The 24,458-nt window shown below is 42.8% G+C and overlaps 1 protein-coding gene across 1 annotated transcript in view; it reads right to left on the reverse strand.

Annotated features, from left to right (window-relative positions):
• Positions 1–24,458, reverse strand: part of LOC137334824 (metabotropic glutamate receptor 8) — a 202,009-nt gene that overhangs the window by 47,576 nt on the left and 129,975 nt on the right. The window contains exons 6-7 of the mRNA XM_067999829.1: positions 17,879–18,018; positions 15,173–16,108 (exon numbers count right to left, since the gene is read on the reverse strand). Coding sequence (XP_067855930.1) covers positions 15,173–16,108; positions 17,879–18,018 — 1,076 coding nt within the window. The remainder of the gene's footprint in view (positions 1–15,172; positions 16,109–17,878; positions 18,019–24,458) is intronic.

The raw sequence follows: 24,458 nt of genomic DNA on the forward strand, positions 1-24,458 counted from the left end.
TACAGATGGGCCAAGATGTCAGGCTTCCCACAGTGAGGTCCAAGATGGTCGAGTGCTTCCAGCAGACTTTTCTGCCAGCGGTACTTTATGATCAGAGGCCCCCCAGCGGGACCCCCCTCCTGAGAATGATTACTAGAAAGTACATACACGTACAACATTATTAACCTCAATGCAAAATGTTTGCACCAGTAGATCAGGACCACTGTTAAGTGCATGTCTGAACTTCACATGCGGTAAGACAGAACATCCAATTATTGTGTAAATGAATCACATCTGCTTCCTATCACTTCACATATTGCTCTAAATAATACCTCATGAGGTGCTAATTAAATAATGTTGTGGCCCTTTCTAGGAATGATATTTCTGCTTATGTATTTTTAACCACTGGTCCCCCTCAAATGTCCACAATGATTTATCCCACACGAAGCAGTTTCCTTGCTACAGATGGGTACCAACAGCAGATTGGGTCAACATTTAAGCAAAACCTTCCTGAATTAACAAAGCCCATAAAAGAACCTGACTTTTATTTCAGACTTTACGTTGCCACCATTTGGACAAACACGCACACATACGCTCACTTTTGTCTTAGTGAGCTCGCATAAATAATTAAAGCATAAACACTGAATTTCTTCTTGTGTATGTTGTCCATTTTACCACAGCTGTACTGTGGTGGATACAGCTCAGTCTCAATATTGAACTTACTATTAGTTCCACAACATTAGTTGTATTTCCTAAATTGACCCAAAAAGTGCAGTTTTGTTTTGCGTTAGCCGTGGCTCAGATATAGCACTCTCGCTTCGGAGTCAAATGGTCATGGGTTCGAGCCCCACTCCAGGGACTTGAGTACAGAATCTAGGCTGACACTCCAGTGCAGTACTGAGGGAGTGCTACACTGTCAAAGCGTGCCGTTTTTCGGATGAGACGTTAAACCGAGGCCCTCTCAGGTGGGCGTAAGAGAACCCATGGCATTATTTTGAAGACGACCAGGGGAGTTCTCCCCAGTGTCCTGGCCAATATTTATCCCTCAACCAACATCACTAGAACAGATTATCTGGTCATTATCTCATTGTTGTTTGTGGGAGCTTGGTCTGCTCAAATTGGCTGCTGCGTTTCCTACATTATAACAGTGACTATACTTCAAAAATACTTCATTGGCGATAAAGCACTTTGAGAAATCTTGAAGTCGTGAAAGGCACTATATAAGTGCAAGCACTTTCTTTCCTACAAATGGATGAATAAGGCAATACTTACTGCTCTTACCACAGGATTTAAAAGCAACGCAACAAAAGAACTCTGACAACAAAAATATAATAATGTAATGAAAGAAATATCACTGTCTGAATTTATGATCCCTGTAAGTAACACAAACAGGGATCATAAATATTTCTAACTTTTAATGGTTCCCTGATCCTCCGATGCATTGAATTCAAAGTGCTCACCCTTATTTTTTTTTTATTCGTTCATGGGATGTGGGCGTTGCTGGCAAGGCCAGCATTTATTGCCCATCCCTAATTGCCCTTGAGAAGGTGGTGGTGAGCTGCCTTCTTGAACCGCTGCAGTCCGTGTGGTGAAGGTTCTCCCACAGTGCTGTTAGGAAGGGAGTTCCAGGATTTTGACCCAGCGACGATGAAGGAACGGCGATATATTTTCAAGTTGGGTGGTGTTGTTTCCATGTGCCTGCTGCTCTTGTCCTTCTAGGTGGTAGAGGTCGCGGGTTTGGGAGGTGCTATCGAAGAAGCCTTGGCGAGTTGCTGCAGTGTATCCTGTGGATGATACATACTGCAGCCACAGTGCGCCGGTGGTGAAGAGAGTGAATGTTTAGGGTGGTGGATGGGATGCCAATCAAGCAGGCTGCTTTGTCCTGGATGGTGTCGAGCTTCTTGAGTGTTGTTGGAGCTGCACTCATCCAGGCAAGTGGAGAGTATTCCATCACACTCCTGACTTGTGCCTTGTAGATGGTGGAAAGACTTTGGGGAGTCAGGAGGTGAGTCACTCGCCACAGAATACCAAGCCTCTGACCTGTTCTTGTAGCCGCAGTATTTATATGGCTGGTCCAGTTAAGTTTCTGGTCAATGGTCACAAGTCCTTCCTTGGTCTTGCTCTGCCTAACCTCTGAAAGCTCATTCAGCTCTCTGTCCTATTGTTCTTCAGTCCTTCAATTCTGGCCTTCAGCCATCTCAGTTCTGTTTTTTTTGTAACGGTCTCCCTAAACCTCTCCTCTCTTCCTTCCCTCAAAAGACGCCCAAAAACCTTTCTTTCAGCCATGCTTTTGGTCACCCCTGCTAATTCCTATAACTCTGCTCATTCCTAAAGTGCCTTGGAACATTTAAGGCATTACATTTTGTATCTGTCACACTTCAGGGGCATGATTTTAAGTGTGGGAATATCTGCGATGGAGAGAATGGCAGCCTCCATTGAGCTTCAGCACAGCTCACAAATTAATCCATTCAGGCTCTGACAATGGCCGTGCAGTCTCAGGACGAACTACGTTCTGCTGCCTTATACAGGCAGACAGATACATTAGCACTGGCCTTACGAGGCATCACACATGTCCTCCAAACTGCTGGCCAGCAGAGTGGTAGGAGTGATGTGGCCTGGTCCAGGAGAGGGATGATGGCGAAAGGGGACATGGAAGTGGGGACACCACGCAAAGTGCTCCCATGCCTCACCTGTTGCCCCCCACCTCAACTGGTACCCGCAACGCTGACTCCTCTCCAGGTGGCCGAGTCTGCCTCTGCACAGGTGCAGGTGGAGCAGTCTTTGGAGGGGCCCTCATGGGCTCCAAAATCCAGAGGTCATAGGCTGAAAGCATCTAAGCAGCCCCGGGCATGAACCTGAGCAACCTGCCTCTACCTCTGCTGCAGCCACAGGGGATGCACCATGTAGAAGCGTTAGGAAGAGGACGTCAAAGGTTTTGATATGACCAAGGGTATGCAAAAGGCTGTCTGACAGACTGTCACGTTTTTCATTTCTATTTGGTTTATGTTAAATTCACATTAAATGTTATGATTCTCACCACCACTGCCACATCTTGCCCATTCTTGAGTCCCTTTTGTGAAAGCACCCTTACATGTGGTTGCTCATGAACGGCGAAACTTGATGCCACCCATTGGGTGCATTTGCAATGTGTGTATGTGTCATTGTTTGACTGCTTTGAGCAACTTGGGGGGGTGTGGAGTTTGTGGTGGTCATTACAGGTGGTCTGAGTACTTGGCTGTCGTCACTTTGCTGATCTCCCTATGAGAAACTATCAAGTATGAGTGACATCCTGGCATGACGAGCAGCCAGGTGAGATGCTGCAATGCCGATGGTTCACCCATTGTCATCCTCCTCACCTTCTTCAATGTTGATGGTAGGTGCAGCTGCTTCTGGAGCACATGGGACCTCATCCACCGGTAACCCTCTCTGTTGATCAGTGTTACGCAAGGCACAACACACGAGTATTATTCGACACACCCTCGTCGGTGAGTACTGATCGATCCAGATCCAGGCACTGGAAGCGCATCTTCAGCATTTCTATAGTTTGTTCTATGACAGACCAGGTGGTGCTGTGACTGTTATTGTAAGGCTTCTGTGCGTCGCTGCTGGGGTTCCTCACAGGTGTCATGAGCCACATCTGCAGGGGGTATCCCTTGTCTTGTCAAGTGTGTCTTGTGCGTGGAAGGGGGCCGGGATGTTGGATTTCTGCAGGATGAAGGAATCATGGCAGCTACCTGAGAATTTGGCACACAGAAACCTCTTCCGGTGGTCACACACCAGCTGCACATTGATGGAGTGATAGTGATATCCCTTTCGATTGATGAACAGTCCTGGCTCATGTGGAGGTGCTCGGATTGCTACGTGTGTGCAATTAATTGTACCCTATACCTGTGGGAAGCCAGTCAGAGAATGGAAACCCACTGCCCTCTCCGTCTGGCTGATGTCGATGGGGAAGTTGACATAGTCGGATGCCCTGGCAAACAAGCCATCTGTGACCTGTCATTCACACTCATGTGCAGACGACTGAGAGATCCTGGTGATGTCACCGGTGGCGCCCTGGAAGGATCCGGAGGCAAAGAAATTGAGGGCAGTGGTGACTTTAACTGCGACGGGCAATGCATGGCCGTCAGGCCCAGTCGGGAGCAGCTCTGCATGAAGGAGCGTCCAGATGTCTGCGACCACTTGCAACTCAATCTGAGCCTTCATAAGCTGCTCCTCAGAGAGGTCCAGGAAGCTCAGCTTCTGCCTGTAGACCCTCTCACAAGGGTAGTGCCTCCTGCAACTTCGGGCCCTCTGTTGTTCCCCTTTCTGCTCTTCTGCAGGTCGCTGTTGCTCACCTCCGTCTTGTGGAGCTACAACTCCCATAGCTGCACGTCGTGCCTGGTGCAGATGGTGATGTGCATCCTCCTCAGAGGTAAGGCTGAATACATCCATTGCGCCCCCCCCCCCACCGCCCCATCCTGATGGTGTCAGTTTGAGGGAGTCCATAATACAGGCAAATATGTCTGAACAGAAGAATTCTGAGTGTGAACAAAGAAATCTGAGTCTAAACACAAAGAACTCCCAGCCAAAGGTTTGTCTGAGAGAATTGATTGCTCTGCTGCAAAAACTCATCTTTTATCCCCATTTGTCAATCTCTGGTATAAAGGTCCAAACGGCTGCTGGCTGCATCTCGCCTCCGTTCCCATGCTGCGTTTCAGAGGCCACGGGAGACACGTTCAGGCAGAGTTAAAATCATGTGTCTGCCTCAATCCCCACAAATTTAATTGATTTAAATACTTCAACAATATTAATTCCCCCTTTAATTGTCATCCCTCCGGGTTTCCACATCTGGGTGAAACTCATTTTTCAGCGCGTTGGAGCCGAGACTCTTTCCCGCTCCGAACAGTTAAAATTTTTATGCCCCCCCCCCACCACCGCCTCCAACCCACCCGTTCTTTGGGGTTAAAATCACGCTCCAGATGTCACACTTCGAAGTGTCAAACGAATCAAATGAAAATATAGAAAAGCACCCATTTCAAGCTGGTTTCTTTTGACTTGGAGCTGGGAATTTACAAGCACCCGCCAATTGGCAAATTGTCCTCACAAACAGCAGCTCACCTCTAATTGGCCTAAGGATGTCCCTATTTACAACAATGTAGCCTTAAGGGCACAGGCTGAGTTAAAAACAGCTGTAGCTTGGCAGCAGAATATATCATTGTGTCATGTTCCTGTCATAAAATAACATTTCCAATTTACCATAAGTGATGCCTGGAAGATCTGATAGCTTAAAAAAACTTGATGCTATATTTTACCATGAGCACAAGTATCACAAGTTAACGTCTGCACCGTTGCACTAAGTCCGTATGTGTAACTCTTGAGAGGTCTGAAACTATTTATTTCGCCACTATAAGCTATAGCCACCATGAGGCAGATGATGCCAGTTTAGTTATCAATGAACTTTAGCATTACAATGAAATGCCAAACTGAGCCCAGAAAACATGTTTGCCACATGTACATTCTGGATCATTCTCCTTCTTACACTTTGGGCATTCGACTATTTTTCTACCAATGTGGTGTTTTCTTTCTCACCCTATTCCAGTGAAAGTGACGTATAGGCAGAATTATATTGCAGGTCAAATGAAACATACTTCATCCGACTTGTAAGCAGAAACATTTCCTGTCACAAGAGAGAGTCTAACCACCTCCCCTTGACATTCAACGGCATTACCATCGCCGAATCCCCCACCTCCAACATCCTGGGGGTCACCATTGACCAGAAACTTAACTGGACCAGCCATATAAATACTGTGGCTACAAGAGCAGGTCAGAGGCTGGGTATTCTGCAGCAAGTGACTCACCTCCTGACTCCCCAAAGCCTTTCCACCATCTACAAGGCACAAGTCAGGAGTGTGATGGAATACTCTCCACTTGCCTGGATGATTGCAGCTCCAACAACTCAAGATCGATACCATCCAGGACAAAGCAGCCCGCTTGATTGGCACCCCATCCACCACCCTAAACATTCACTCCCTTCACCACCGGCACACAGTGGCTGCAGTGTGTACCATCCACAGGATGCACTGCAGCAACTCGCCAAGGCTTCTTCGACAGCACCTCCCAAACCCGCGACAGAAGGACAAGGGCAGCAGGCACATGGGAACAACACCACCTACATGTTCCCCTCCAAGTCACACACCATCCCGACTTGGAAATATATCGCCGTTCCTTCATCGTCACTGGGTCAAAACCCCGGAACTCCCTTCCTAACAGCAGTGTGGGAGAACCTTCACCACACGGACTGCAACAGTTCAAGAAGGTGGCTCACCACCACCTTCTCAAGGGCAATTAGGGATGGGCAATAAATTCTGGCCTTGCCAGTGACGCCCACATCCCATGAACGAATAAAAAAAAATTGGGAAGGGTAATAATTTGAAGCATGTAAATAATTGTTCGATAGTGGACGAAAATGCAAATCTGGACAGCCATTAAACCGCAATCAATTCAATCAGTCAGCTGTTTAAACTGAATTTAAAGTATTCATAAAACAGCTGTTTTAATTATTCAGACAAGTGAATTCTCCATTCTTTTACCATAGCTTTCAGTGCTGATAAATGTAATAATGTCCTGATTATTGCAGATCCTTCATTCTTTTTTGTCAGTTTGGGATAAAAGTTATCGGCACAAAGTAGGCAGACCAGTCATCCACGGAGCTGATGAGTCATTATATCAAACTTTTATCTTATCTTGCCACTGACAAGCTAAATGATCATCAAAATACTAAAGTCGCTATAATATAGTATTAGAAAAATAAATCTCTCTCTGACAATCGGTGAAAGCACTTGCTCCCATTTCTCATTATGCACAAATTGGGCAGGGTTAACACTATTCTGAACCGAGACTCAACTAAATTTCACAATGAGGGGAGGTTAGTGTAAGTTATCCTGTCAGCAACTGTGTGTTGACGATGTCCCTCACACATAAAGACACGTGCATTTTCAATTTAAATATAAACTTTATTGTGCCCGTTACAAGTATATACTTAAAAAGGAAACATTTGCAGGGCTATATGGAAACAGCAGGGAAGTGGGACTAATTGGATAGCTCTTTCAGAGAGCCGGAACAGGCATGATGGGCCGAATGGCCTCCTTCTGAACAGTATAATTTGATGATTCTACAAATTTTGAGTTCAGCCTCACCTGGCAGTCTTGTAAACCAACCAGTAATTTACTTTTCATGCCCAATACTCAGTCATATGATAGTGTGATACCCAGGGGACATAACAACGAACCCCCTTGTTCCCTGGGTATTGTGTGTTTCTCCTGTGATCCAGAAGGTGGAACAATACACACTCTAGTGAGACGTGCTGAATTGAAAACCAACAAGCTGGTTATTTTACATATAACCTGTGAACAAACTAACATTTAGTGAATTTGATAACGTCAATAGTATAGCAAGTAACAAAATATGCGGCACTATCCCTATAGGTTGGCTAAATTCATTTTTCTGACTACCAATTCTCTGAAAGTTGCTGGTGCTAAACCTACAAAGGGAGTTCTCACCCTCTGCTTCTGACTTCAACTTCAGATTGGCTTTCTGTTCAGCTCGAACAGGACAGTCACAGGATTAACCTCTGAGCCTACCCCAGCTCTCCATGTTTGGGGATTGGCCAATGGACTTGCCAATCAAACTGTTACTTCCCTCCAAGGTCTCGGCTTCCCTCGAATCTATCCCCTGCTGGGCTCACATGAATGATGCCATTCCAACATTTTGGGCGCTAAATTGGGCAGTGTAGTGCCCGTTGTTTCAGCACTACACGGCCTCTCCAACATCCAAGATGGCATCTTGGATGCGCATGCACGTTTCCTGCGTGACGTGCGCCAGACGCCATCTTGGTATAGGAGTTAGCGCAGGCGCAGATAACCAACGCTGGAATCATGTAAGGTAGGGAGAAAATGGCTTCAATCAGTGTGCAACGCTGATTTAAAGTGATAGACACCATTTTGGGACTTAACGCTCAACTCAATGCACAGTCTTAACCCCGACCATCTGAACGTGTCTTAGAGTGCCTGCAGGATCTCCCACCAGCGCTATTTAAAGGGACCATGCAGGATTTACAGGTTAGTGGCTGGATTATTGCTTCTGGCTGCAGAGACATTTGTAACTGTTTTTGGAGGTCTCCTAGACTTCAATACTAGGACACGGGGACATAGCCTAAATTTTAAAGTCAGGACTTGCAGGAGTGAAGTTAGGAAATGCTTCTACATGCAAAGGGTGACAGACGTTTGGAATGCTCTTCTGCAGATGGCAGTTGATGCTAGCTCAATTGTGAATGTTAAATCTGAGATTGATAGATTTCTGTGAACCAAGGGTATTAAGGGATATGGGGCCAAGACGGGTATATGGAGTGAGGTCACAGGTCCACCATGATCTCATTGAATGGTGGAACAGGCTCGAGGGGCTCAATGGCAATGCCACTTGCTGCCTCCTGTTATGTGCCACCTTCTCCTGCAAGAAAGCAGGACGTGTGTCTGGGTGATGTGCCTGTCATGGTTGAATAGCTGCCAGTGTGTGTGGCCTGTGAGTTGTGGGTGGGCGGCTTGCAACGGTGGTAATGTGTAAGGGTGAGAGGAAGCATCTGATTGGAAGAGTTGAGTACTGATGGAAAGAGTTTATTGGTATGTGGGTGATGGGGGGTGTAGGGCGTGCTGCAGTTGGTAGGAGATGCCACTTGACAGTTGACCTCACTCACCTTGACCACTCATGTCAAAGCATTGAACTTCTTCCTGCACTGCATCCATGTTCATGATGCTGTGTGCCTGGCATTGACTTCGTCCCCCGCTGCCCCCCACTGCCTTTTGAGTATATGTCTGGAGGGTCTCATATTCCTCCCCCCCTCCCCCCGCGGATATAGGATGTCCCTCCTTCTGTCCACCTCTTGCACCCAAGGTCTCTAGTGCATCAGCAGAGAACCTTGGTGTATGCACTCTCGCAGGCCTGGTACAAACACAGATCGGCAGATTGGTGAGGTCTGGCGTGCAGATTGGTGGATGTGGGATTTAGTAATGGGTAACCTTTATTCAATGTTTTAACATAACTCATCAGTGTGTAAACCTGCATCTGTGTTTTATGTGTGCAATGTCTGATCTATGTTCAGACTCCGTGCAGATAGTAGACTGTTATTTTCAGCAAATTACAGGTACCAGCTACCTTTAAGAGATTTCTAAGAAATATCCTCCCTTTAAGAGGTTGAGCTCCCTCCGGTGGTGGAATGTGTGAATTGCATTGATTCCATGTGTAAGGCCCGGTAAGGAAGGCTGATTGCAGGTAAGTCCTCGGGTGAGTCCAAACTTGCATCCTGCCTGTGTAGGGTCCATTGGGCGCGGATTACTAGCACATCACCCTACCCCCGCCCGAAATGGACCCTTATCCAATTTTTCCCCCATTATGTGTGAATGTCTTAACAAACCTCCATTGTCTCGCGCTGAAGTGGTACGTCGTACATGTTTCATCTGGATCTACTCTACCTTCCCAAAGGCTTGATATGTTCTGCAGATTTTATCTCCTATGGGATGAATCAAACTTAATTGCAACATCTTGATATAAGTTATGAAAAATTCCTCCTAGGTCAAATGGTAAAAAAAATCCCAGAATGTGGCAGTGCAATAAACGGAATACAGGGACGCAGGTCAAACCAAATTGAGCTATAAATCTGAACCTAACCTGTCATGGTCATTCAGGTGCCATGGTTACAGAAAACAGAAATTCAACCAAGTCAAAGCCTAATTCAGACAGTGGTCTCTATTACATGCATTTGTTCTGTTGTACAATATTTGCTTTTAATGTACCTGAAAGAGGATAACGTAAGAAAAAGAATCATTTTTCCCCCCTCCAATTTCAATAAGAAATCTTTGAAACTTTGGTAAAGTCAACCCAAGTGAATTAAACAATAAACATTGAACTTGTAGTTTCCAAATGTAAAATTAATAGCACATTTTTAATGTTAAAGGGCAAACCAAAGGTGTTACAATGATTTGGTAAGAATTGAAATTTCAACAGTTGCTTTGTTCAATCTATGGTTTACTATTATTTTTGTGGATAAGCTACAGAATGTAAAATAAATTGGGGTAAACACTACTTTCAGCTCTGGGAATGATGGGAGAAAAGTCTCCTCTGTCTGGCAGCTGTAAAGATCCTGTGTGAACTGACTGCAGGTAATGACCATGGGACAAGCTGCCTCTAAGTCAGCACGAGTTGGCAATCTGACTCAGAGAGGCGGCCAGATTGATGGCCAGTGTGGGAAGTAGAAAAATGTCAAATTGGTGCAGGGATGAATGTTTTTCTGAGGTTGGGGGTTGGGACACGTTGTTGGTGCATTATGACTCTACCATGACTTTGCAATTTTTTGGTGCTTACACTCAATACCCCTGAAACGGAAAGTGTTCATTCTCCAGTACTGATATCAATCACCTTGACGAGTACCAAAAATGTACAATAAGCAAAACAGCCTTGAACGTCTGTGGATTGAACTGAGGGGTCAGATGTTTAGCAGGGCTGGATTTCCACTCATCACACTTTGGCCTCGCCATGACCCCGTCCCAAATGTGGGGGGGGGACTAGGGATCATTAAAATAATTGGGACAGACACCGAACTGTCTGTTATACCCTTGGTCCTTAGTGTCTGAGGAAACGGGTGACTAAAATGCTGTTTTATTCTCTGAAGGAACAGCAGGGCCCCTCTGGGATAGATTACCTTTGGAGATTTTCATCTTTTAGCAGTCATGGGAACCATCAAACACAAGAGCAGCGCATCAGGCAGAATTCCCAAGATAGCCTGCAAACACTCAAAGACAGCACCCCCCCACTGCCGCCCCCAAACTGCTACCAGGACATAGCTGGGCAGGCAGAAGATAAGTCTGCACCCCACCCCAAATCAGAACTTCAATCTTAAGTGGATCAAGGTTTTCACCCCGAATTCTGACCTCCCTCGGGGCTGGAATGACCAGGATAGTGCCTCACAAATAAAGTGAAGGAAACAATGTTCAAAATTGTTCCAAAATTTCTCTTTCTGACACATGGACATTCTCCCACTCTCATTCTCCCAATTTCAATCAGTCTTCTTACATTCCAGATGTGATAGCAAACTATCAACCAGCAACGGGCACATTCAGCTGCACCTTTCTGTGTTCTGTAAAATTACATAAAACGACAGTCCTCACAAAATATCAGTTCATCTCTATAAAAAAATCAAGTTTCCATTAGGTGCCAGCTGTGGCTCAGTGGTAGAACTCTCATCTCTGCGTCAGAAGGTTGTGAGCTCAAGTCCCACTCCAGAGACTTGAGCATAAAATCCAGGTTGACACTGCAGCGCAGCACTGAGGAAGCGCTGCATTGAGCAAGGTGCCGTATTTTGGATGAGACATTAAACTGAGGCCATGCCTGCCCTCTCAGGTGGACGTAAAAGATCCCATGGCGCTATTTTGAAGAACAGGGGAGCTCTCCCGGGTGGCGTGGCCAATATGTATCCCTCAACCAACATCACTAAAATAGATTATCTGGTCATTATCACATTGCTGTTTGTGGGACCTTGCTCTACACAAACTGGCTGCGTGTTTTCTACATTACAACAGTGACTACATTTCAAAAGTAATTAATTGGCTGTAAAGCGCTTTGGAAGGTTGTGAACGAGTCCAGAGGTCATGAAAAGCACTAGATAAATGCAAGTTTTTCTTTTTATCGACACTACTTTCAACTCGCTGAGTTATTTCTGCTGCCACATTACTCACTCAAAATCTCAAAATACAGTCAACTAATAGCAATCAGAATACAAGGCTGGAGCTATGGTGTTCAATAATACTGCCTTAATATTTCTGGTTAGTTAATGCTCAATGATACACACTTCATATTTCTGCTTATCACTCTGTTAATGAATGTGTTGAAGGGCCAAAGAAATACTGGTATTACTTATCTTACAAGCAAATATAGGAAAGTGTAGTATAATATAAAACAATTTTTATTCCATGAGTGAGGCTCTTCTCAATAACTTATATGTGGAACAAAAATTACATCTGATAATTTAACATGCTATGGTCTGTTTGTACCATTACATAGAATTTAGAGCACAGAGACAGGTCATTGAGCCCATTGGTCTATGCCGATGTTTATGTTCCACACGAGCCTCCTCCCACCTTACTTCATCTAACCCTATCAACATAAGCTTCTATTCCTTTCTCCTTCATGTACTTTCCCAGCTTCCCCTTAAATGCATCTATGCTATTTACCTCAACTACTCCATGTATAACAAGTTCCACATTCTTACCACTCTTTGGGTAAAGAAGTTTCTCCTGAATTCCTTATTCGATTTATTAGTGACTTTCTTACATTTATGACCCCTAGTTTTGGATTCCCACACAAGCAGGAACATTTTCTCTACGTCTACCCTATCAAACCCTTTCATAATTTTAAAGACCTCTGTTAGGTCACCCCTCAGCCTTTTTGCCATACGTTTGCCGTAAGTGTCTTTCGTGTTTGTTTGGATTTAGCTTATATTTTGGCTATTTTAATCTCCATTGTGGGTTACTGCCATGCCCTTCTCAAGGGCAATTAGGAATGGGTAATAAATGCCTTGCCAGCAAAGCCCACATTCCATGAATGAATAAAAAAAAAGGAGGTAGAAGTGGATTGGGACAGTTCGGACACAGTTCTGGTTCCTGACTCATTGAGTAGGCTGGCACATTTAGGGCACAGTTCCGGTTCTTGCTTTACTGAGTGGATCTGAGCAGTCCAGAGTGGGTGCAATGTAAACAAGGGGCAGGAAAGGCCATGCGAGGATGCTTTAACAAACTCTACTTTACCACCGTTGCCCTGCAACAGTAACAAGCTAATTAATATCAAGGACTGAATTTGGCAGCATGATGTCACAACTGTTGCACCAATGAAACTGTGCAACATTTTCAACATACAACACACTTTACACACACATTGAAGTCTCCTGCTTAGCCAGTGCAAATTGAATAGGCCACAAAGTCAAAAACAAAGGAGCTGATAATGTCTCTTGACCATCCGCTCTCATCAACTACCCACTGTTCAGTTGGGTCACTGGTGGAAGTTGAGTGGAAGAAATCATGATACAAGTGAGAAATGGTGACCATAATGTTAAGTATTTTAAATGCATTTTAAGCAGCTCACCTCAGAGGTAACTGGTAAGATCTTGAGAAAAGCTTGGACACACACGGCTAAACAAGGACCAAACAATTTAACTAAGGGCCATATCTTCCTGACTAGGTCAAGTAAAGAACCAGCAGAGATGAGCTTACTCTAACAGCTCAATTATAAGATGACAGATCCCTGTCTCACCAATTGAATTCTACATTCCAGTCCAGCCTCTTCATTTCTTAGTCACCTTCCAAATTTCTGCCTAAAGGATGAAGGGATGGAGAATGACTGAAGTGGTGTAGCTTGCAGAAATTAGCTGGCAATTATCAATGATTACTTGCATTTTATTAAATCTTTAATTAGACTGAAGCACGACAGTAAATTACAAGGTGACAAAACCTCCAGTGTAGCCATACTTATGATTACATATTACGTGGGTACATCAAGCAAAAAAGTTTATAAAAAAAAACATGTAAGTAAGCAGAGTTATATTAAGTTGTAGCCCTGGAACTTCAAAAGAAATATCCTTTGTCAGACTTCATTGACTCCCGCTGTCTAAGTGCCCAACAGTGAAGAAACACAGCTTGCTACTATTTATTACATACATTTACCTAATAGGAAGATCAATCACTCAGATTTGTTCATGTATGCCATATCATGGGCAATAGAAGTATCTTGCATTTTCTCTTAAGGGAAACTGTGCAAAGTTTCTTCATGTGTAAGAACGCAATATTACACCAGATCAATATTTGCTGACTCAAAATCTGGACTGATTACAAGTAGGGCGGGCAGGGAGGGGTGGGGTGGGTGAGTTACTGCAATTGGGAGGGATCATAATCAGGAGAGCAATGGGCCGAGATCATGTCAGCTCATGACCGAGTTGGGGGGAATTACATTATTAATTCAGCAGTGAGATGTTTGAGGCTCATTCATTTAGGGAACATTTCTTGTGGGATGCAAGGTCATTGATATCAAGACCCAAGAAATTGGGGCTGTCCCAAAGAAATCCTAATAGTTGTCAAGGTATCTCAATGAGGATTTTTACTAGAACCATGCTTTAAACAAAATATGGGACATCATTAAAAATGACAGTGGCATTGAAATAATTAGAAATGCCAAAGACTGCCCATGTTAATTTGTTTTAGGTTGTCAGTGCCAGCTTGGCTCTGTTGGTAGTGCTCGTTCCCTTGTTCCTGAGTCATTAGGTTAGGAGTTCAGGCCCCACTAAGTACTTGAATAAATCATCTGAGCTGACACTTCAGTGTGGTACTGAGAATGCTGCATTGTCAGAGGTGTCATCTTTTGAATGAGACAATAAACTGAAGATCTGGTCGGCTGGATGTAAAAGATTAACGGCAATATTCAAAGTACAGCAGGGAGTTCTCGCCTGTCCTGGACAGCATTCCATTCCCCACTAAGAACAGATTATCTGGTCATTCTTCATTTCCCTTGACCAAGCTTTTTGTCACCTGTTTTAATATCTCTTCATGTGGCTCAGTGTCAAATTTTATCTGATAATGCTCCCGTGAAGCTCCTTGGGATGTTTTTATTACGTTAAAAGGCGCTATAAAAATGCAAGTTGTTGTTGTTACTGGTTGTGTACAAACTAGCTGCAGTGATTGCCTACATAACAAGAGTGACTGCACCAAAATACTAAGATCTTCCACTAGTTGTTAGGTACTTTGGGACATCCTGGAGACAGGATAAGGGCTATAATAATACAAGTTCTTTTTTTTGTTGATTGATTTTGTTTCTTGTTTTTTTTGTATTCAAATACCCATCTTGAGTCAGGAACCTATTATACACAACCTTTTGAGCTTAATTGGAATATCTTATGGAAATATCTGTAATAAATATAAATCATTGAAACAATCAGAATAATTAATACATTTCATGAAGGAAAAAAAACGAATAGACAATCTTTGTTTATCGTTGCTGTTCATCTGCATGATGAAAGACTCTAAGATACACTTATGGACATGGATTTACACAGATACTAAATGAGACACATTGGTATTTATGGCATAGTGGAAGACAATCAAAATGTTAAAACACTTACCCTTTCTGCGGACTGGGCTGTGCCAAAAAATATTGGAATAAAAGCTAACCAAATTATGCAGGTGGTGTACATGGTAAACCCAATAGGTTTGGCTTCATTGAAGGTCTCTGGAACCCCTCTTGTTTTAATTGCATACACAGTGCATGTGACCATCAGCAGAATGCTGTATCCCAGAGAACAGATGAGAGAAAGGTCAGAAATGTCACATTTGAGAATGCCCCTGGCATTTTCTGGATCAACTGTTCGCTGCTCCCCATAGTCTACAATGGTGTGCGGAGGATCGACAGCAAACCAGATAAAGACTCCCAGGAGCTGCAGAGAGATTAGGCTAAAAGTAATTGCCAGCTGGGAAGCTGGGCTGATAAACCTGGGAGCAGTGACAGACGTCTTACCTTGTTCAAATATTCTGTGAATTCTGTTAGTCTTTGTGAGCAGTGCTGCATAGCTAATGCACATGCCCAGTCCTAAGAAGATGCGTCGGAAAGAGCAAAGAACTGTGTCAGGAGTTGCAATCATTAGGAAAGTTACAGCATAGCACAAGAATATTCCAGTCAGCAAAACATAGCTTAGCTCCCGGCCAGATGCCCTTACTATCGGTGTATCATTATGACGAATAAAGGTTGTAACAACAAACGTGGTAGCTATGATTCCAAGCATAGCTATGAAGACAGGTACTATAGCCCAAGGAGAATGCCATTCTAGTTTGACTATGGGGATGAGCTGGCAGTCTGTGCCATTCACATTTGGTTTCCTGTTAAACGGGCACATTTGACAAGTTGACTCATCGATCTGGTACTGGTAGCCTTCACAGCGTTCACAATGCCAACAGCAGGGCACACCCTTCACGGTCTTCTTTCTCTCACCAGGCTTACACGGCAGGCTACAGACTGACTGTGGAATGACGTGTTCTCCTCTGGCCCACTGCATATTCTCCACCTGCGGAGAGGAAAATGAATGAACCGTCTACAGTGTACTACATAACTGGCAATATCAGAATTTAAATCAAATTTAAACAAACATTGAACTCTTAAAATAAGCTTCTTGCATAATTAGTGAGACATTCATCACTGGAACAAATACTTCAATGTTAAATTGTAGCAGCAAACCATGCATTTAAGGGTGGAAAACAAAACAGTGAGTGTGAACCTGCATCTTCAAATATTGCAAAATTAAGTGCAAGTGTAAAGGACTGGTAAGACTTAAGTACTTAAGTACAGCCAAATTTATGACAAGGTTCTTTGCCAGGTTACTAGATGGAGACATGCTTCGTCACAGGGGTGGGGGGTGGGGGGTGGGTGGTCTGCACTCCCTGTTGACCCGTTCTTTCTTTTTTATGAACCAGGAGGATCTGCTGTACTTTGCATCTTCTATTTAAATTTCAAACAGCTCTTAATTTCAAGCCTGATCCCCAGGCTTTCTGTTTTCCACTACTTTAGCTATTCGCACATCCTTATCTTTTGTTTCTTTAAATCTTCTCTCCATCACTTGACTGAGGAGATCTGTTACAAAATCCAACGATAATCCCACTAATACTTCCTCTCTGTGTTGGCTTGTCCGTTTTTTGTATTTTTCCCCTTCTATTCCCCATTTGTAACTGTATTAATATGCTTGTCATCTTGTCTTTTAATTCCGAAGAAGGATACGAGCTCAGAACATTACAGGAACAATGATTAATTCAACCACTTTGCTGACAACAGGATTGATGATGTCGTGTAGTGTAGTGTAGTCGTTATGTTACTGGACTAGTATCCTAGAGGCCGGGACTAATAATCCAGAGACTTCAAATTCAAATTCCCACCATGGCAGCTTGAGAATTTGAATTCAGTTTTTAAAAATCTGGAAATAAAAGAGCATCAGTAAAAGTGAACATGACACTCTCGGATTGTCGTAAAAACCCAACTGATTCATTAATGTCCTTTAAGAAAGGAAACCTGCCGTCCTTACCCGGTCTGGCCTATACATGACTCCAGTTCCACATCCAGGTGGTTGACTCTTAACTGCCCTGTGAAATGGCCTAGCAAGCCACTCAGTTACCACCACCTTCTCATGGTAACTAGTGAAGGGCAATAAGTTCATTGCCAGCGATGCCCACGTCCCAAGAATGAATTTTTAAAAACGAACACAGTTGGTATGTTTGAAATCTCAAAATGGGTGCTGAAAATGAATTTTAAAGAACATTTCTGACCGGCTTAAAGCAGTGGCAAAGTGCATAGGAAAATTACAGCATAGGAATTGTTGATAAGGGCAATAACATAATTTTCTTTGCGCATTATCATAACTGTCTCAATGGGTCTCATTACTAACCCATACATCACTCACAATGGCAAGGAGCACCTCAGAGGCTTGTAATGACCATAATAACCCTATTCAGCAAATTAAGTTATTGCTATAATATGAATTCATTGCGAATCTCGTGAAAGGACAATGCACATTATCCAATGTTCCAAAAAGCAAACCTATTATATCACAGGGAGCATGAAAGAGGGATCCATAATTTGAACACATCAAGGAATGGATATAAAGCATATTAGAGATCTTTCATATCTGGCTACAATGAATTTCATGCTTTTTCTAGCAGTACATTGTCCAGCACTTATTGGATCAGATGCACAAAACACAAACCAAAAAAAAACCCAGAAGTTTAGTTTCCCCAGAACGGAAAAGCTGCCCAGTAAAACTGATAACAAGGAACAGATTGTTTCTTACATTCAAGTGAAGGTGATCAGTCCATTGTCCGATAACCTTATATTCGTGAGAGGACACGTTGGCAACCTGATACTGGTAGATGTCATATCGTCCAGGAGCATCTCCATTTTCATTAAACGTCACAGAGGTTCCAGCACTTCCTACAATAAAAAAAGTTACAAATTGCTTGTGGAAAGCACGAGGGAATGCAATGAAACTCAAACTACCATATGCAGCAAGGAATACATTATTTAATGTGGGAATGACTGGCAGGAGCTTCTGGGAATGCTTCTGGAGCTCACAATTAAACTCGATTCTGGCACAAAAACTTTTAACCCATTTTTAGTTAGTTGCAAGAAAAAAATGCAGATAAAGGAAATAAGTTGCACATGAAAACAAGTCACATATACATTGTGGTGTAAGTTGGATTTGCATCTTATCCAGTCTATGGTTGATTTTTGTTTTACATCTATGGGAGAATATGTCAAAATAAAACAGCATTAATGCAGCACACAGGTATCACTGAAGGAGGGCTGAGGCTGCTGTGTTAAAACCCAGATTGACTCGACATTTGAATTGTTTTATGTCAGAAATACTGTAAAACCAGGAGAATCTTTGATGTAAATGAAGAATATTTGTCAATTATCCAAATTGACTGCTAGTTTACTGACAAAAGTCAACATAAAAGTTATATCTCACAAAGCTGTAGGAGGCACAAGAGGGTTTTTTTGAACCCTGGGCCAGAGAAGAAGTCAGCACCACAGAACATTCTGCATCACTCATTCCAGCGGTCGCAAGCACCAGTACGGGTACATCCACACCCCGGGGGGGGATTTAGATTTAGTCAGTTTGAGGAGGAAGAACTGGGTGAATCATGTGACAATGGTGAGGAGGAGGAGTCTGTGGCGGTTCCAGTACAGGAGCTACTGCAAGGACAGCTCACATCCTTCCTCAGCTGCAGATCCCAGGGATACCGACCTCAAGGCGCTTGCATATAAAATTATGCTGCTATCTGAGTACGTTCATCACCTGGAGTCCTTTGGTACTGTGCGCAGCATCCCGCAAACTCTGGCGACAACTGTGTCAAGTCTATCAGCCACATATGTGCACAACCACTTATTGGAATTCTATCGCCATTTCAAGTTGAAAGGTCCTTCATGCTTTTGATGGCATTTTCAGAAAAAATGACAAAACAGTGGAGTTGGAAGGCTAAAAGAGGGAAGTGATGAGACGATCTTATTGAAACGTATAAAATTCATAGAGGGCTTGACAGGGTAGATGCGGAGAGGCTGTTTCCCCTGGCTGGAGAGTCTACAACTAGGGGAGATAGTCTCAGGATAAGGGGTCAGTGATTTAGGACTGAGATGAGGAGGAATTTCTTCACTCAGAGGGTCATGAATATTTGGAATTCTCTACCCCGGACGGCTGTGGATGCTCAGTCGTTGAGTATATTCAAGAATGAGATCGATAGATTTTTGGACACTAAGGGAATCAAGGGATATGGGGATCCAGCGGGAAAGTGGAGTTGAGATCGAAGATCAGCCATGATCTTATTGAATGACGGAGCAGGTTCGAGGGGCTGTACGGCCTATTCCTGCTTCTGTTTTTTACGTTCTTATGATTTAGGATAAAACAAACTAGAGTGAAAAAGGGAAGGGGCCATTTTTGTCAACAGATTTGTAATTTGCAATATGAAGTATGTGAAGCAGGGGAGGGCAGGTGCAAACAGTCATATAGAAAGACCTCTGGTTTCATTTCAAAATCATTATTGAATGATTTTTGTAAACTTCCAATATTGTCACAAAATCACAGGTCAAAATAAGCCACAGTTGAAAATTTGCTATAAATGGATTATGTGGGAAAAGTAACTGTTGCAAACGTGTCTATAATACTTTTCAAAACCCAGATCTACAGCAAAACTATGTAAATTATTATCTGTACTTATCAAATGAGTGCCATTTCTACAAAACTGGATGGAAACTTGTGTGGCCCAATAAAAATCATCATAAACTACAAAATTCAACTAGCACACTGTTCTGCTCGAGAAGTATAAAATGCACCGGTCACAGGTGTGTATCTATGTGGCGAAAAATTGGTCAGCGAATCTGTTAGGAGGTACAAGGGCCAACTCTAAATCTTGACAATTACGTTGTCAAGGGCAATCAATATTCAATCACTACTGCTGATGTGCCAGCTGGAGAGAGCCCTGGGTTTAAAAGGTCAAACTCCCTGGGAAAGCTGGTACTCTTACTGATGACGTGAGTAGCTTAGCATCCCACAGACAGATCTGCAATGTTACACAGCAGGAAAGAGATGGAGCGCAGACATTTGGCAGTGAAAGGAGAGTTGAATAGAGCAAAGTTTTTTCTCAGATTATCTTTAATCAGTTGAAGTAAACTTTGTGTGAAGTGCTTTCCTCACAGATGGCTGCTTTTGTTATGTGGATAGGTTAGAGCGAGAGAGAGACAGACAGACGGACAGAGACAGACAGAAAGAAAAGATACACAGGAAGGAAGGAAGAAAAAGAAAGAAAGAAAGCCCAATCACAGCTGTCCAAAATGTGCCAAAGTGCTACACAGTGCTTTTTAAAAAATATTGCAGTCACAATTGTTATGGAGGGCGAACATACCTGCTATTTTGATTAAGACAAGACTGACATTTCAAAACTGCATTACAGCATTTGATGTAATTGTGGTTTAATCTTTACAGATAATGTAAGTCATAGAGTCGATGGTTATTGTGGGTTATATGCAGTTGTTATCTCACAGTACGTCAATTGCATCTTATAAGCACACTCTATTATGACTCAAAGCTTTTGGTTTGAATTTAAGAAATGACATCCACCTCATTGGAACAAAACATCCATCACCCGCAACAGACTTTGATTTTAAAATTGATCAACCAAACAGCACACATACACAGGAAGTTAGATAATTGAACTCTTTAACAACTCAGTTTCTATACTCTGGTGTGTAGAAAACAGCAATTCCACACCCAACCCTATCGATGGGATTTTATTACCTATTATCTATGACTTTATGAAGAGTCACTGAAATCTTCCAAAGGAAAACCAAATCTGAGCCTCGAAAATGACCAAGATTGTTGGGGGAAAAAAGTAATTGTGCAATAAAGTTAAAGAAAATGGAAAGTAATGTGTGTGTCTGAGAGGGCTTTCACCTATTTATTTGTGTGTCCCTTTTCTTTGTCTGCTGTCCTGTGGCTGCACAGCAGCAGTTGAGCATGGAAGACATCCCTGATTTTCATTTTGACTTGGTTAGGAGTTAGAGCCAAATGAAGCAAAGTGAAGCCAAGTGAAGCCAAGTGAAGCAGAGGTGCAGGAAAATGCAGAGAACAAATGGGTATAAGAGGCTGAGAGGTAAAAACTGGTTAGGGCCCATTTTCAGGTGCATAACCAGGGGCACATAATCAGTGCACTCAAACCAGGATGGCCGAGCCCAATATTGGGCCTCGGGCCTCAATCACAATATTTGGGTGAGTTGCCAGCAACTGTTGTGCCTCAAAAGGGAGCTCGCCCCTTTTAAATGTCAGATCGCTTGACTCCCCAGCAGGAGCCCTGACCTAAGTCCTGGGGATGGGACCCATGGAGTACTCTGGAGTTGGGGGAGCACTCCTGCTCCTCCTGGCGCCATAATAATGGGTTTTTTTGTTGTTGAATATTTTGGAAAACAGGTACAGCAAGGTTAAATTTCACCCCCAAATAGAGAAACGAGAATTTAAGCAAAACAAAGGAAGAGTAAGGACTGGAAAGGAAGGTAGAGACATATACATGGAAACACACAAGTTAGATTACATTACAGCTAGGGTTCAAGATATCATAACATTTATATTGTCTCTACATTTTTCTTGGTATATTCTCACTTGTGTGAAAGCAAGAAAATACAGGACAAATATCATCATCCAGGAGCTCTCCGATAATCTTTCAAGCTCTGCTGGTACATCATTCTTATATATAAAAATAATAGTAACTTAATTTATCCGAAGAGTCTTGAGCAATAAATATTTGTCTTCTGATTAAACAACATTGTCTACAACCACGTTTAAATCAATGTTAATGCCATTTATCATCTCATATATTCCTGACAAGTGGAAGTTACCACTTAATTATTTTTATTAGCTGCACACAAAACTAGAACCCTGTTAAAATGAACTTTAAAAAAAAAATTCGTTCATGGGATGTGGGCGTTGCTGGCAATGCCGGCATTTATTGCCCATCCCTAATTGTCCTTGAGAAGGTGGTGGTGGGCCACCTTCTTAAACCGCTGCAGTCTGGGTGGTGAAGGTTCTCATATGGATTACATTGTATTCTGAGCAATCAACAGTGCAATCAATCATCATTTTATCGTTGCTCTGCCAATCAGTGCTACTAAAAGAAAGTAAGGAAATAGATTGAGGGATAAGATCAAGGCAAAAGGGGACACTAAGATATTATGCAACTGGTTCCTTATTTTTCCACATTTTTCCACATACACTTGCTCATCATTTAAATTTTATAGAGGCACCTCATTAATGCCAGGCCTGACTGTATGCCGGAAGGTTCTGGCATTCTAAGGAATGGTGTCTAAAGCATTTTCTCACTGTGTGATTCCAACCATAGTTAAGCTAGAATGTCACTGTACCTTGATGGAGCTCTATGAATTTTTGCCGTCAAACATTTAGGAATCACTCTGCGCTGATTGATATCCAGACAGCAACACAAACAGCTTGGCCAATGTTATTATGAATTGTTTGGTTGGACAGTACAGCAATATTTTAATTGGTCATTTTCCAGTGCAGTAGTGAGGGAGTGCTGCACTGTCGAAGGTGCCATCTTTTGGATAAGATGTTAAACCGAGGAACGAGTACAGAGCCCAATTTTCATATTTACCCCACGTTTCTCATTACTGCTGTGTGAGGTGATCTTAACAGTCCTTGCCAAGCAAAAAAACTCTAATTTCTGTGAACATATTTCAGTGCAGGGCCAAGACTCAGTCCAGCAGGAAAACTGGAAGCAAAATTCATCACTGCTCTCTCCTGGTCTTGCCCCATTTGCCTTCATTGTTTTGGTAGAAACTAAAACACATGGAGCAAAATACGGCTCAAAATGTTGCTTCAGAAATCAGTACTTGATATTTTTAAACAGCGGCAGCAGTACAAGAGACAGGCACAAAGAAAATATTGGCAATGCAGTACTGATGCTGTGTGTAAACAAAAGCAATCACTCACTTACTGTGGCAGCTAATAGCAATGTAAAAAAGGACACATTCCCACAGGCAAGATGATGCTGTGTAGTTCTAAGAACACCATTCATTGCATGGTTTAGACATGTTAGAAATCCAGACTGCCAGAGACAGACTATTGCAGACAGTGAAGGGAGAAGCATTCACTTTATAGAACTAAGTGGGTTTGTTACCTTCCAGTGCACAGCCCAGGATAGTTCTGGACAATGCAGAGGTGAGTCTGATTAAAGTTGAGTGGCTGATCCCATATTCTGTGACAAAATGGAGGTTTGAAAACTTACATGAAGAACTACAGAAATGTAGAGTTTGCTATTGGTAAGGTTTCAGAAATCATCAGTAACTCCTTTTGGAGCTGCTAATGATTTCTGATGTTTTGCCTTTAATCATAATTTTGATACGAGTGGTGAAAATAGTTTCTTTTTCCAATTCTTATTTTAATGCAAGCTTAAACAAATTGTATACTGCATAGTTACTAGTGCTGTATCTTTCTGAAGGGCTGCGGTTGTGCATAATGTCCCACAATGATATGCCTTTAAAATATTGCTATGTGACGATTAGTATACAAATGCTTAATGCTCACATCTATTTGAAATTCATTTATCCAATTCACAGCCTGCAAAGCAATGGCCACTTTAGTCAGTAGTCGTATTCTTGCCCCTGAGTCTGAAGGTTGTGAGTTCAAGTCTCACTCCTGGATGTGCATGTATAATCTAGGATGACACTTTTGTGCAGTACTGAGGGAGTGCTGCATTGCTGACGGTAACATCGTTCTAATGCAATGTTAAACTGGGGCTCTCTCTACCTGTTCAGATGTAAGATATCCCATGTTTCTATTGAAGAGCAGGAAGTTGTCCTCAATAACATTAATCCCTTAACCAAATATATGTCATTGGTCTCATTTGTTCTTTGTGCAATCTTGCTGTGTGCAAAATGGATGCCACGTTTGCCTATGAAACCACAGTGATTGTACTTCGAAATGAATTTGTTGTCTAAAAAGGTTAGGGGTGTCCTGAGGATGTGAAAGATGCTGTATTAATGTACATTGTTTCCTTCTTTTCAAATGTAGGTCAGGAAAACATACTGTCCCAATTATGGAGCCTCAATGTTTTGTCTCAAGAGACAAGCCTGTGAGTTAGCACGTTGAAATTTATGTTCCAAGAAATGAAAGGACTAGCATTTATGTAACACCTTATCATGCCCTCGGGACATCTCAAAGCACAGCACATCCAATGAATTACTTTTTCTGAGCGTGATCAGCAGTAGTACTATTGTACTGCTATCACATCTTGCAAGAAAGAACAAACTTGCATTTATATTGCACCTTCCATGTCCTCGGGACATCCCAAAGTGCTTCACAGTCAATG

Source organism: Heptranchias perlo, chromosome 18, assembly GCF_035084215.1.
Source record: "Heptranchias perlo isolate sHepPer1 chromosome 18, sHepPer1.hap1, whole genome shotgun sequence".
Classification (NCBI taxonomy): domain Eukaryota; kingdom Metazoa; phylum Chordata; class Chondrichthyes; order Hexanchiformes; family Hexanchidae; genus Heptranchias; species Heptranchias perlo.